Genomic DNA, 14,591 nt, shown 5'->3' with positions numbered 1-14,591 from the left:
TTCTTTTTGGATACATAATTTGTTTATTGATTTAACTTGATGCGTTAAAAAAATGGCAGTGAAAGGTTGGATATTGGTGGTGGTGGATGGGGGATGGAAGTTTGAGAAGGAGAGATAAACGAAGAGGTGAAAAAAATTGCAAATTTTTTTTCCCACGTGTCCTATACGAATTCATTTATTTTTCACGTAAGAGGCGCTTGGCAACACGCGCCCGATAATTCTGAAATTGTGCAAAAAGTGCCTAAATGAAACATGGGTTGTCCACCTGAAGTGTCTAAATGGAACAAAGGTCACTTGAGGTGTTCAAGTGAAAGAAGTGGACGACCACGAGGGGTTGGCGATGGGTTTGGCCTAAGAAAAAAATAAGAAGTTGAAGAACCTCCAAGCTATGGCTCTCGGCCAAGACCACAAAATTTGAAGTCAAATTCTAGCCATCCCAAAATTATTTCCTTGATTCAAATCCACTAATTTGAGGTCCCTAAGTAACGTGGAAGTGTTGTTCGAGTCATCCAACCATCCGTTGTGTGGATCGCAAACCCTAGCTTACTTGTGAAGTTGAAGAAGAAAGGTAAGAATTAATCATGTCTTATGTGTTATAAAGGTTGTATGTATGTTGTAGTATGTTAATATGGATAAAAATCATGAAATATGGCATGTTGGAGTGAAGGTGGTGTGTGTAGTATATAGCCGTGTGAGGTGTGTGTGTGTTGTGTTGAAGCAATGAATTAATGTCTAGTTAGCATGTGGTGATTGTGGTAGAGTGGAGAAATGAATGAGAATCATAAATATGTGCATGTGTAGTGTTGGCCGAATATGGGTCGTATGATATGGCGATGAATGGATTAATTCTACTTAACGTTTAGTTGTTGTCGTTATGAATTTCATGATGAGAATGAGAGTTTAATGACTCAAATTGGTGTTGTAATTGTTGTGGACTGATTTGGAGGTTATTGTACATTTGATGTAATTTGTATATTTATGAGAATGATATCGTTATAGTGTGGATTGTTGATACAAATCATGATTCGGAAGTTAGAAATGGATCATAGTTGTGTCTCGGGTTTGGGGACGAGTTTCGGGCAAATTGGAGCCTTGTTGGATTGTTGGAAATATTGTATGAATTGTTTGAAATGTTATTAAATATTGCTAGTATGGATTCGGATTGGTAATTGAATGTAAAAGCGTGATGTTGGCTTGAACGTAAGTCGTTGAATCGAATATATTGAAAGTTGCCGAATGATGTTGCTAGGTTGGTTGTTGTTGTTGTTATTGTTGATTTTGGCCGAGTTGAATTCTCGGGGTTGGTGTATTTACAGGGGAAATGCTGCCCAAATTTCTGTAGAATTAAGGGCTAATTTGGAATTAAATGCCTAAATGGCTATAGCTAATAATTGATATTCGTTGACTTATTTGTAGACCTTGGGAAGTCTGAGACATAGGTTGGAGTTTGGATTAGCTTGGAGAGCAGACGAGGTATGTAAAGCGCAACCCTTCTTTCTTTTGGCATGCCTTAGTCGTAATTAGGCTATGATACGAGTCTCGAGGAAATTCTACTCTCGCGATCCGACCATGTCTGTGATTCTTATTTGTTTCCTAGTCCTCGTATGTTTGATATGATGAAATATTGGCCCTATGTCTTTTGTATGAATAAGTTTCAAAGGTTGCATAAAAGTTTGGTTTTTAAAAGAGTTTTGTTCCTAAATGATTCCGAAAAACTACGAAAGTCCGTAACTTTCACAGACAGAACCGGATCGCCTCGATATGCTCAAAAATGATTCCATGATGTATGATAACTATGTTTTCCATAGGCGGGCCCGGCTCGGGTCGACACCCGTTCGTGGGTCCCGCGACTCTCCCTTATGTACTTCTAACGACTTTTGAAAGGACATGATATGACTATGATCCCGATTTCAAGTACGATCGGTTTACTTACCTTTTAAGTTTGTGATAATGATCTTATGCACATGATTTTGGTACGTGACTATGGTTTCTGAAGTTCGGTTTGGCATGTCCCCGAGTGATATTCGGAAGCAAATCTGATTTAACTAGTGTTTTGGCTTATAAAAGACGGTTCGTTTTGATTAACCCATTGAGTCTTTGAAAATGTTTTAAACTATATTTGGTTACTCACGATTCTGTTCATGCATTCTGTGGTTACATTGTTCGCCAAGTCTCGGGCCGGTTATGTTATTGTGTGCACAATGTTGTGTTCTGAGGTATGATGTGTTCAGTTCGCCGCGCCCCTTTTGGCCGGAACCGTATATATATTATTCCTCGTTATGATGTGTCCGTGCACGCCGAGCCCTTTCGATCGGGTAATCGTGTATGTATGCTACGTTATATGTTATATGTATGGATTTTTGGAATATGTGATTTGTTGGAATCGGAGCGGTGGTGGGGCAAACCCGATGGGGCAAACCCGGTAGTGAGGTAACATTCCACCTTTGGTTTAGGCCAATCCCACATTGGTTTAGGGCCAATCCCACATCGGTTAATCCCACATCTCAATGACCGTCTCATATGACCGGGTCGTGATGTTGTGATGCGTTACGGTATGTGTATGTGTGATATTGGCACGGGTACTTGACCGCGGTATGTGTGTATGTGATTTTGACGGTCCTGGATTATGATCGGTTTAATGTCCGCTCGATGATAAGTTATGATGTATGATGTGTTACGGTAAGCATTTCGGCATTCGATTATTATATTTGTCTTCGGTACCTCATTTGTAAGATTTGTGTTTCGAATGCAAGCACCTTGGTTCTCGTTATTATGCTTACGTTCGTACTCCTTACTTCGGTTATGATCTCGTTTTTCTGTATGCTATGCTTTACATGCTCGGACATACTCCGTACCGACCCCTTTTCTTCGGGGTCGCGTTTCGTGCCGCGCAGTACGAACAGATGAGTAGAGGATGTTAGTAGAAGATGTGCCATTTGGATTGGCGAGCTCCGCCCTCGAGGTCGCCGAGTCGAGCATTTATGTTATGAAAGTTTGTTTCATGTTAGAGACTTTGCGTACGTTGTCGTGTGTACGGGATGTCCGTTTGTAAGCGGCTATGTAAGCCGATGTATCATTATGCATTGTGTTATGAATTTCATGTGTTTACAGATTTGTTATGGTTACGGGTTTTATTTTATTTGAAAAAGATGAAAAGCATGTTTGATTTGTCGGAAAAAAAAAAAAGTTTTCATTATGTGCCTATGTTATGCTTTGCGGGCCCAGTATGGCAATGAGTATTACGAGAGTCTGCGGGTTCGCTCGGCCCTAAGTAAGGGTCGGGTGCCCATCATGCCCTATCGGAAATTAGGGTGTGACAACTTCAAATATTCAACACAGAGAAAACCAAAACGCATATCAAAAATCAACAAAAACATAATGCGACATTCATAATACAACATTCAAAAAACCAAGATATAACATGGGGAACGAAACTAAAGTTCAAAAAATCATACAGACACTTTAACAAAACACGTTAAAAAATAATTTTAAATAAAAAAGGATCAATTAAATATAAAAAACGACGAAGACAAAGATATCAATTCAACAAACAACAAATTAACATAAAAAAAAAATATTGAAATGAGCAAAAGATCCAAATTCGTACCTAAATTTTCAAACAGATAAGACAGACACAAACAGAGGAGGAATGAGGAAGCAAGAAAAGAAAAGAAAAGGACAAATAACGAAATAGAAAAGGTTTTAATGGGGTAAGGGTAATTTCGTCAAAAAACTTTCATTAAACAGGCGACAGGGGCAAAAGTTAAAGAAGGCATAAATGAGGGGCAAAATATAAAGACCAGCCCAAAAGAAGGGCACTCCGCGCAAAAAATAGGTGCATAAGCCTAAAAAGTCACTTATTATGAAATGGAGAGAGTGTTTATTTTGTAACTGATACACTTAATAAGGATGTTAAATTGGATAAGGGAATTATGGGAAGGCAGTGAATGAAAGTCAAATGTAAAATAATGGCAAATGTAAGGACTAAGAGGAAGCACGAAAAGGAACAGAGAAGGAAGTTAAGGGGTTTAAAAGCTAAGGTGGCTTTTGAAATTCTTAGGCCTAAACCATTACACCTATCAATGAATGTCAATATTGCTGCACGGTTTAGTTACAACCGTTATCGGCTCAAATGGATGATTATCACTCATTTACGTCTTTTTCTATACCCATGTTTCCTTTGACATTAAATTCCATTACTTCACCATTGATGACATGAATATAATTGCAGCTAGAGTCAAGCCTATAAATATTACTGCAGTAGCATTTTGATTTGAATAACAAATCCTCTTCCACTTTGAAACCAGCTTTGTTTCCGGATTTATACATATGAGATTTCTGTCGCCTTCTCTTTTTGTGAATCTACATCTTCAAGGATTAGCAAGAAGATAGGAAAATAATCGTTCAGCGGATTCGCCACTGTTTTTTGAATGTCTACCTTCGTACCCTGCTGCGTCAACGTTAATCGATGAATATGAGATGAAATAAAAGGTTTGTCAAGGAAGCTAGAGAAGAGTCTCATAGGGTAGCGAAAAAAGAGTGTATTTAGGATTTCATGAGATACTTTTTTTTTTCTCTGCTTTTCTGTTCTCCTCCTCTTTTTCTGAACTCCTTAACATTATACTATATGTGATATATACATTTATAGGATAATTGTGGATGTATTTAGAAGGAAAAAAATATATAAAATGAACGAGGAAGAATTGTAGGAATTTTGCATAAATCTTGGAGTAAAATGTGGATTTTATTTATTTTACGCTAAAATCAGGATGAGTAAATTAAGAGAATATTACAAAAGATGAAGTAAAAGTAACATAAGGTGGCAATTTGAAGAGGTTATGTAGTGATTTTGAGTAGAAAGAAGGAAATGAAAATGGTATAAACAAAAAAAAAATGAGGAAAAAGAGGAAAAATAAGAAAGGAAAGAAGATAAATTTTACAGAATCTCCATCTTGATTTCATCATCCAAGTCTATTTGTGGTCAAAATTTGTGCATGTGCATTCACTTAATTTGGAAAATTTATAAATATTGCTGAGTGCTCTTTCCTTATTGTGTTCCCTTTCATTTACCTTTGATTTTATTCTTATATTAAGAAAACATTTTGAAGATAATTATATTTTAACTTACGACATATATCAAATATATTACATAGTACAATCATCTACAATAATATAATTACCTACATATATACATCTACAAAAGAATGTAAAAGTAATTTTACCTAAAATTAAACATTTAGTAAACTTTAATATTTCTAAATAATGAAATTAGAGGAAGAATTTGAAATTTGTTTAGGAAGAATATTCATGATGTAAAAGAATTTTTTATGATGATGTTGTTATAGTACTTACTTTCATAAGATTACGTCATGGGTTGAATTTTTAGCTTCGTTTTTAAAATAAAAGTTCTATGAAATATCTCTGAGTTGAAATTATAAACATGTATTTTAGATTATCTGTTCTAAGTAAATATTAAAACATGTTTAGTTGATGTATTTTTTTTTAATTATTTGATGTTCAACAATAAATAAATAAAAAAGTTCGTAACTGAAGTGCTTTGTGTCGCGCGAAGCGCGGACCAATTTACTAGTTAGGGTAATAATGTTACCAAAATTGATCCACTTTTTAAAATCTTACAAAAAAATGATCCAACCTCCTCTCTCTCTTGCGCTCTCTCTCCCATGCCGTCCCCCACCACTGCACATCCGCTGCATCCGAAAAATCCTCCTCCTCTCTCTCGCTCTCTCTCTCCTCCGCAAACCCTAGATCTAGTTCGCCTCCTCTCTCTTTTCCGCCTCCTACATCTACCACTGGTGGCATTGGGTTTGGTTCAAGTTATTTGGCCGGAGATGGAGCAGTGGCGCCGGCATTGTGGTTTTTGCACGACAGAGCTCTGATGATGAATTCCGGGGAGAAATCTCGGGTCGCGCTGACGGTGGGGAACTCGTCGGAGGTGGAGAAATCGAGAGGTGCAGGGGTAGTGGGTGTATAATAGTGTATAATATTGTATACGGGTATATACACACCTCTTATACATGTTTATACACCCATAACATAATTTAATCAGTCCAGATTTATGTTTTATACCTACTTATACAATATTGTATAATTATGTATAAGTGCGTACTTTTGTGTATAATATTGTATAATTATATTTTTTATTGTATATACCTATGCATTATACAATATTTGTATAATTGTGTATAAATGTTTATACGTGCGTATTTTCATGTATAATATTGTATAGTTATATTTTTTAGTGTCTATACCTACACATCATACAGCTTCAAACACCTATATACATAATGTACCTATCTTTTGTCTATGAGTGTATAACACTGTATAAAAGTGTTTTTGAGCTAAAGCTTTGCAATGTAAATTTTAAGCTACTTTTTGCGATGTAAGTGAGCAAATTGTATATTTCTGAAATTTCCCCTTTTCCGAAAGGTAAGCCATTTTGGGAAAAAATGAGTTTTGTCACAAGTCATAACAAACACATAATGATCTGACTTCTCGTCCATGAGATTGGACCAATTTCCTTTTGTCTTCAGTCATTGGATTCCTAAATCCTAATACCTAATTTCACATCATTGACCTCCTATCCTAAAAATTCTGCTCTGAACTTCTCTCCTCTTCCTTCTTTTGCATCACATTCACGTTAATTAATAAATACAATCGAAATCATAATTAAAGATTGAAGAGAGGGATTCATTGCTATGTTGAGACATTAAACTCTCAATAAAATATTAAACGTCACTTGTCTATTTTCTGTGTTTTCTTTCATAATAATGTGCTGTGTACTAATTATCCTCATTGATTAGAAAGAGAAATAATAATGGAGTTATAAGCTGAATGAACTCTCCCACTTAATAGGTTAGTCTTTTGGATTAGGCTCTTCAGCTCTGCTTAAGAACATTTTATTTCTTGCTCATCTTCTTGCATAAGTTGTTTAGGTAAAACCTTACCCGCACTAAGTGTTTGAATATAGAGACTTTTTTACAACCATAACATGTATCTTTTACATCGTTAAATTACTTAACCATGGAAGTTGTATTGATTTGGTGTAAACGTCAAGTGCGAATAAATTTTTATTAGCTGAGGTTCTTTTTGGAGAAGAAAAAAAAGAAGAAAAAACACACACAAACCAAAAAGAAGGGGAGAAAATGTTGATTCCCTCTTACGCCACCGTCCACCTTAAAACAAAAGAAAACTCAACCCAAGAATGATACCTTTCCTAGAATTTGATCTAAAGGAAGTAAACATGAGAAGAAATGGAATGCCTTCTTCCCTAAACCTCAGCAAGTAAGCTCTTTCAAGATCATTTTCTTTGAGTAAAGCTTTTGATATAATGTTAGGACCACCTTCAGAATTCAACAATCCCTCCAATTCAAGATGGACGACAACAACTTCATGTACCAATATTTAGCTGAAATTGAGGAACCTGATGAGAGTGAGAGTGACTTCTATGTCCCAGATTATGATGATCAAGAAGAGGATGATTCCAACTTCATTTACATCATCAACACAATCTTAAGTGGCACCGCTCGTCTCAACGTCCTCTTACCCACTGCCACAATCCTTGCATTCACCATATTTGCACCTATATTAACCAATGATGGCCAATGCAACAAGTTTGAGCAATGGATGACAGCGATCTTCTTGGTCATATCGGCTGTTTCTTGCGTGTTTTTCTCGTTCACTGATAGCTTCAAATCGGCTACTGGGAGATTGCATTATGGGGTGGCAACTTTTAGTGGCATTTGGACTTTTAATGGAAGGAGGATTAAGCCTTGTGTGCCAAGAGATTATAGACTCAGATGGTCTGATATCTTCCATGCGTCACTTTCATTGATTGCTTTTCTTACCTTTGCAGCATCACACAGTGATGTGCTGCAGTGTTATCATTTTGTTGTTCCAAGAAAGGCCATCAATACCGTTCCATTGGTGATTGGATTTGTCATTAGTCTTCTTTTTGTGATTTTTCCTTCCAGGAGAAGAGGAATTGGGTATCCCTTCTTGTTGCAAAGTGATACATAATGCAGAAAAACTGAGCTAATGTTGTTCTAAGCTTTTCATTATACATGAAAAATGAGAAAATGTAACGCCCAAAAATACTTCTATCCCAGTGTGTTATCTTAAAGTTGTTAGAAGCCATGTATTAGTCTTTCTTTCTTGAGCTATAATTTGATAGATGGTATTCTTGACACCCTTGTGATGTGTTCTTGAACCAAACAAAAAGCAGACAAAGCAGAAACTTTATGCAAGAAGCTCATTTACATGATAATAATAATACATATATATAGTACATGCCACTCTCACTTATATACATATAGCTACCAACAATATGGTGAAAAAAGATCCAAATCAGATCATAACTCACATATTACAACTCTTTTGCCATTTACATGATAATAATAATACATACATACAGTAGGACATGCCACTCTCACTTATATACGTATAGCTACCAACAATATGGTGAAAAAAGATCCAAATCAGATCATAACTCACATATTACAACTCTTTCGACAACTCTTAACTATTCTCTAAAATTGTATGCTGGATGTGGCGCCGGTGGAGGTCTACCAAGGTCCTGTCAGTGTCCTTTTCAAGCATCTTAACTTATTTCCCCATGACATATTAGTTTTTTCCAATAACTGCATTTTGATAGAATAGAAGAGTTAACAAATGACAGGGGCATTCGAACAGGCAATCATGTTTAACTAATCACATGCATTTGTCTCAATCTCTCACGTAGACACATTCACTTTTAAAATTGCGACACCTTTAAGTGATACCATTTTCACAAGAACGTATGATTATGATATTCACTCAAGTAACATGATGAAAACCATTGCTAGTTTCCTTGAAACATTATGGGATAATTACATTTTTGGACCGCTCAAAAGAATAATAGCCAGGAAATGTATAGGTTTTGTAAATTAAGTATTATAATAATTATACATATTGTATGCACAAAATATACATATAATATACATACAATAAACATAATCAATGTATAAGTTGTGTATATTTTGGCTGGCGCCGTAATTAATTTCGGCTGACGGGCCAAAATGAAAAAATCCCAAATATTAGTCTATCTTCTGATTGTTGAAGTTATATACTATAGGATTTATTTCATTAGCTTACCCTATGGATCATATTCTTTTAACTTACCATCATTGTATCCAGTCCATAATGAAGCAGGAAAGATAGATAGTTATTGACTCACAACAAGAGGTACTTGTCAGTTGTAAAAGAGGTTACTACCTGATTTTTCTGCATGTCGATAAATTCAGCCTGCGTGAAACATTCAAAAGCAAGCAATTATCACAACTACTTTCTTGTAGTGGTGCTGTGAATTTCAATTCATTGTCAACATACCTGTTTTTTCTGCAACTCTTCATTAATTTCTTTAAGCTTCTCCACTTCAGCTTCCAACTGTAAAGTATAGGCCTGCCATAACGAAATATCATAATGGAGTCATTCATACAAAATCCAATTGTATAAACATGTTCAGTCTCAAAATTTGACTACAACTGAGATTCAAGATTCTAAAGCTTTAGTGAAAAGCATATACACTTCCCACAAGTCAACCTGCAAAGTTAAATGTATTTGCTTCATAAATTAGATAATAAATCCCTATGTCAAAGTTCTTTATGTATTTATGTTTTCCTGGGAAAATGTTGTGCTTATCGGCTTCACTTAACATTTAGTGCGTCATTGTTGAATGCAGATTTACCGATGTTAAATAATATAAATGCATTTCTCTAATAGATGCTCATCGAAAGGCAAACAGTTCAGTTATCTTTCTCTCAATTGTATGAGTCAGTTTTATTGTGCAACAGCATAAGCAAAAGAAACTTTGAAATAACTCAATATGTAAAATGTTGACATATTAGTTCACCTGCTTCCGAGCCCTTGATCTTGCTGCGGACTCTCTGTTCTTAATCATCCTCTTATGCCTTCTTTCCACAACTTTTTCCAATGAGCTGCACGATCTCCTCCCTCTTCCACCTTCACTAAATGCATAAGGTGAAGGTGAAATAGATGAACTATCCAGATTGTTCTTAGCAATCATGTCGAGTGACAGTTGATTTCCAGCAGATCCTCTTTTTACTGGTGTAAGTGTAACTCCACCCTGCATAACACCGCCTTGAACAACCGGAGCCCTTGCCCCTGGGCTAGCCAGCTGGTGATTGTTCTCCAATTGCATAGGAGATGCAAAGGCAACATTCGTTTGTTTTGGAATAAGAGGTGGCCGCTGCTTAGGCTGTTGTTGGGAAGATTTTCCACTAACCACATTCAACACGTTATTCTCAGCAAATTCATTACTCAAAAGTCCAGGGCTTTGAGTTGGTTCCTGAAACCCGATGTTTAGAGCATTGTTGTCAGTACTCAGTTGACCAAAAACACCCGTGAATCCAACATCGTTTGAGGCTCCACTTGGTTGAGTATCTTCTCTCACCACTCCTGCTTTTACCAAAAACTCCTCCAATGTCATTTCACCCAAGTTAGATCGTTTCTGCCCAATATTTGAATTAACTGTTGTCTCTTTATGGAAATCTTTCCATACTTCATCGACCGTTTTCTGACTAAGTGTCCGAGGCAGTGTTAATGAACCTTGTCTCTGCAAATTTCCCGCAGCCATACTCACATCTCCAACACCAGTGGAAGATGCTAAGCCTTGAGACGACTCTTCAGCTGTCCAAATATTCTTCAAGAGGTCCTCCAAATTCATTGATCCAAGATCTTTTCCGAGACCGCAGGTAGTCTGGAGCTCATCAAATGTCAAGGAGTATATGGAAGATTGTCTAGCTAAAGGAAAATTACCACTTCCCATTGACTTCCTACCATTGCTTTCTGTATGTGGCGTGTCAGTAAAGTTCTTGAAGTTCAAGTAAGATCCCATTGTACAAGAACTCTCAGGGGAGATTGAAATCTGACCAAAAGTTCAGTAATACGAACATTATCAGAAAAACTAGATTTCGTATGATACTATGTATCCTCAGCATCTTAGTAGTTCAATTAGAACTCCAGCTTCTTATTAAAGGCCTTAACCGCAATTCAAATAGAAGATTTGAATGGGCACAAATCTCTGACGAATTCGAGTCTTATTCTTCAATATAAATGCATAATATTGAAGATTAGGGATGAGGGGTCGTTTGGTTGCTGGTTAGGAAGTGAATTATTCCTGCATATAAAACCAACTAGTATCCATGTTTGGTAGCATTTTAGTTGCTATGTATAAAATTCAGCACACCAAGTACGGTGTTTTGTTATCAGTTTACAACCCCGCATAATTAAAACGTGTATAAGTTATGAGTCAATTTTATGTATTATTTTTTGCAGGGTAGAAAATGGAATAACTAATACTTATGAATTAGTAATACATGAATAACGAAACCCTGTATTACTAATATTTGCATAACTCTAACCAGCAACCAAACGACCCTTGAGGTTTAGGCCCAAATTCACTCACATAACTCATTGCCAAATTGAAGATGACTCTTTGACTTACAATAAAGATGCAACCTTTAGGATCTTACTTCACTATAGCTGTGAAAAACTGAAAACAGCAGTAAAGAATATAGAGCTATATGTACAGACCACGGTTTTGACCTCAACTCACTTCAGGGCACTCTTCAAATGAGTGCGGACCAAATTTTAACAGCACCCTAAACTTCAAGATCAACAACAACAACAACATTACCAGTGTAATCCCACAAGTGGGGTACGGGGAGAATAGGATGTACGTAGACCTTACCTCTACCTTTGTAAGGTAGAGATGTTGTTTCCGATAGACCCTCGGCTCAAAAGAAACATAGTCAATGTAGGATTGCAAGAAAAATAAGAGAGCAAAAAATCAAGAATACAAAACAAATGAAGCAACACATAGTAATACACACATAAGGCTACGCGATACCTAAATAATACTACTAAGAAAAGGAGAAGAGGAGATGAAGAGGCTAGCCCCACACCTCTCTCACACACAGTGCAACAAAACTCAACTACCTATTAACCTTCTATACTGATCCTCGACCTCCAAATCTTCCTATCTAAAGTCATGTCCTCGGTCAGTTAAAGCTGTGTCATGTCCTGTCTAACACCCTAAACTTCAAGACCAAAGGTTGATTTAAGAATCAACTTCAATCTCAAACTCATTCAACCAGTGTCAGCTGTAAGTGAAATAAACTCCACAACGAAGACAAACAGCATATGTTTTATCAAAACAAAGAATCTCGATTTATTATTTTTCTGCAAGCTTATCTTTAATCCGAAAAGAAAGATTCAATAACTTGAAATAAGAATACTAATTACTAACACAATATTCTAATTTCAAAAACAAATCAAAACCAAAACATGATATGCAAAAGGTTTGATCTTTATTTTTATTTTTTCGTGAGTGAAAAGGCTTGATCTTTATTATGTTTGTTCTTAGCAGTATCAGACAAAAGAATATGTCAAAAATATCCAGGAGCAAATAAATAATAGTGGACAGGACAGTTAATTAGTCCTGTGCAAGCTCATTTCAAATCAGGAAAAAGAAAAAAAACTTCAGATATACCCTGGAAAAATGAGAACACTCAATTACTACTACTATATTCAATGTTAGAACCCGAACCGAAAATCAGAAAATAATCGAGAAAAAGGTTTGATCTTTATCAGGTTGTTCTTAACAGAACAAACAATAGAATATGGCAAAACACAAACTCATTTCAACCCAAAAAGAATAAGCAATTACTACAACACCACTCTAATAAGAAATTCAAATCAAATTCAAAGCAAGATCAAGAGAACAGGTTTGATCTTTATTAAGTAGTTCTTAGCAGAACAAACAATAGAATATGTGAATTTGATTCGAATTCAATAAGAATACGCAATTACTACAAGAAACCGCAAAGAATTAGTGACGGACAAAATTCTGTAGCAAAAGATAAAAAAATCCCATCCTAATCCAATTTAACTACGGATTATGTAAAAATTCAATTAGATAGGAGTTATTTAGCGATAAATTTCATAACTAATTTCATGTTTTCTAATGGTAATATTCTAACAAAGATTAATCAAAATGAAAAAAAAAATCTTTATTAGGTTGTTCTTAGGTGTCGTTTGGATATGGTTTGAAACCATAATTTAAAATTCAGTCTTTTTAGATAATTTGAAATTTTATTTCATAATTTAAAATTATGAGATAAAATCACATGTCTAAAAATTAATTTTAAATCATAATTTCAAATCGCACGTTCAAACATTTACTTAGTACAACAAGACAAAATAAGATAGTTTGGAAATGAAGAGAAACAACAGTACAAAACACAATTTTACCTTTTCTACGGTAGAGAGAGAGAGAGAGCAAGCGTGTCGATCTCTTCTTCTTCTTCGCTAACTTTAAGGCTTTGGTATAATCGACAAGTGTCTCTCTCTTTTTAAACCTTAGAGTTTCTCACTTTTTGGATTTTTTTTCAATTGAGATAGGTGATGGATTCAACACGTGGGCCAATAAGAGAATACTCTGTCTGTGTTAATTTATGTGAATCTATTTGACCAGAAGGAAATTAAAAAAAAATAGAAGATTCTTAAACTTATAACGTTAAATGAGTCACATATATTTTGTGTGATTATAAATTATTGTATAAAGATAAATTATTTTTAAAATATAGAAAGAGGTTATTATTCTTTTTTAGGTTATCTTAATAAATTGAAACGGAGTGAGTATTAATTTTTGATGTGATTTTTAGCCAATTAAATTGAGCAAAATGGAGAGATCTAATGGTGCCCGACAAGGTAGTTGATTCGTCTTTATTTGTGTTTTTGTCTTAAAGGGGACTTTATGAAAGACGGGGAGTACGCAAAGAGATGGGGTTTGAGCGTGCTCTTGGCTAACTGTGGCACTCCAAGTGGGGCTGGGTTAGGTCAGATGCGTTTATTAGTTTTGAGTCCAGAACCAAAATGATACAAAAAAAGAAGAGATGAACCAAAATACCTCAAAAAAAAAAAAAGTGGTATAAAAGTATATTTAACGTAGCTTTTTTATGTGTTATATAAAAGTGAGTTAACGTCCCCTATTAAAATTCATTACCCGAATTTTCTTTTAAAAAAAAAAAGCTAAATGACATAAATGGAGATGAATTCACTTAACTAATCCAACATCCAACTGTGTATCCATTTAAAAAACTATGCAAAAGTTTTCATCTTTTAAAATATTTATAATACTCTTCCGTTTACTTTTATTTGTGTTTTAAAATTACATTTTCACTTTTACTTATCACTTTTAGCATATTAAGGATAATTTTTTCCCTATTTTACCCATGTAATAATTACTCATTTTAAATCATTTTCAAGTCCAGAGAAATTTACATCAATTAAATGAATATCGTGATAAATTATGCATTTCATTTATTATTTCTGTGGGACAAATAAAAGTGAACGGAGGAGTATTAATTTATCTTCTAATACTATAAGAATCTTTTAACAAGTTACCAAAGTATGTATTCTCTTCTCTTGATATTTATGAAAAACATTTATTTTTATGGAAAGTATTTAGTCTCTTACTTTTTAATAATTATCTTTTAACAAATTATTTATCC

The 14,591-nt window shown here is 35.1% G+C and overlaps 2 protein-coding genes across 7 annotated transcripts; one reads left to right on the top strand and one right to left on the bottom strand.

Moving 5' to 3' along the window:
- The first annotated feature begins 7,392 nt into the window (after nucleotides 1-7,392).
- Nucleotides 7,393-8,037, top strand: LOC132048760 (protein DMP7-like). The gene has a single exon (XM_059439448.1). It carries the CDS (start codon nucleotides 7,393-7,395, stop codon nucleotides 8,035-8,037), a length of 645 nt encoding a protein of 214 aa, XP_059295431.1.
- Nucleotides 8,038-8,255: 218 nt separating this feature from the next.
- On the bottom strand, nucleotides 8,256-13,433 carry LOC132050007 (ABSCISIC ACID-INSENSITIVE 5-like protein 7). 6 transcript variants are annotated; one of them, XM_059441012.1, is made up of 6 exons: nucleotides 11,633-12,993; nucleotides 9,908-10,942; nucleotides 9,385-9,456; nucleotides 9,271-9,300; nucleotides 8,534-8,657; nucleotides 8,256-8,389 (listed from the first exon to the last, which is right to left on the bottom strand). In XM_059441012.1, the coding sequence occupies exons 1-5, from the start codon at nucleotides 11,708-11,710 to the stop codon at nucleotides 8,583-8,585; spliced, it is 1,290 nt and encodes a 429-aa protein (XP_059296995.1). In that variant the 5' UTR covers nucleotides 11,711-12,993; the 3' UTR covers nucleotides 8,256-8,389; nucleotides 8,534-8,582. The 6 variants fall into 6 exon arrangements, 5 of the variants coding, with proteins under 5 accessions (XP_059296995.1, XP_059296998.1, XP_059296997.1 ...); XR_009413205.1 differs by having other exon boundaries at nucleotides 8,256-8,657; nucleotides 9,178-9,300; nucleotides 11,633-12,996; XM_059441015.1 differs by lacking the exon at nucleotides 11,633-12,993 and adding an exon at nucleotides 13,330-13,433 and having other exon boundaries at nucleotides 8,256-8,657.
- Between the last annotated feature and the right edge of the window lie 1,158 nt (nucleotides 13,434-14,591).

This window comes from Lycium ferocissimum, chromosome 3, assembly GCF_029784015.1.
Source record: "Lycium ferocissimum isolate CSIRO_LF1 chromosome 3, AGI_CSIRO_Lferr_CH_V1, whole genome shotgun sequence".
Classification (NCBI taxonomy): Eukaryota; Viridiplantae; Streptophyta; class Magnoliopsida; order Solanales; family Solanaceae; genus Lycium; species Lycium ferocissimum.
The sequence above is the reverse complement of the archived record's forward strand: the minus strand, read 5'-3'. Positions and strand labels throughout refer to the sequence as shown.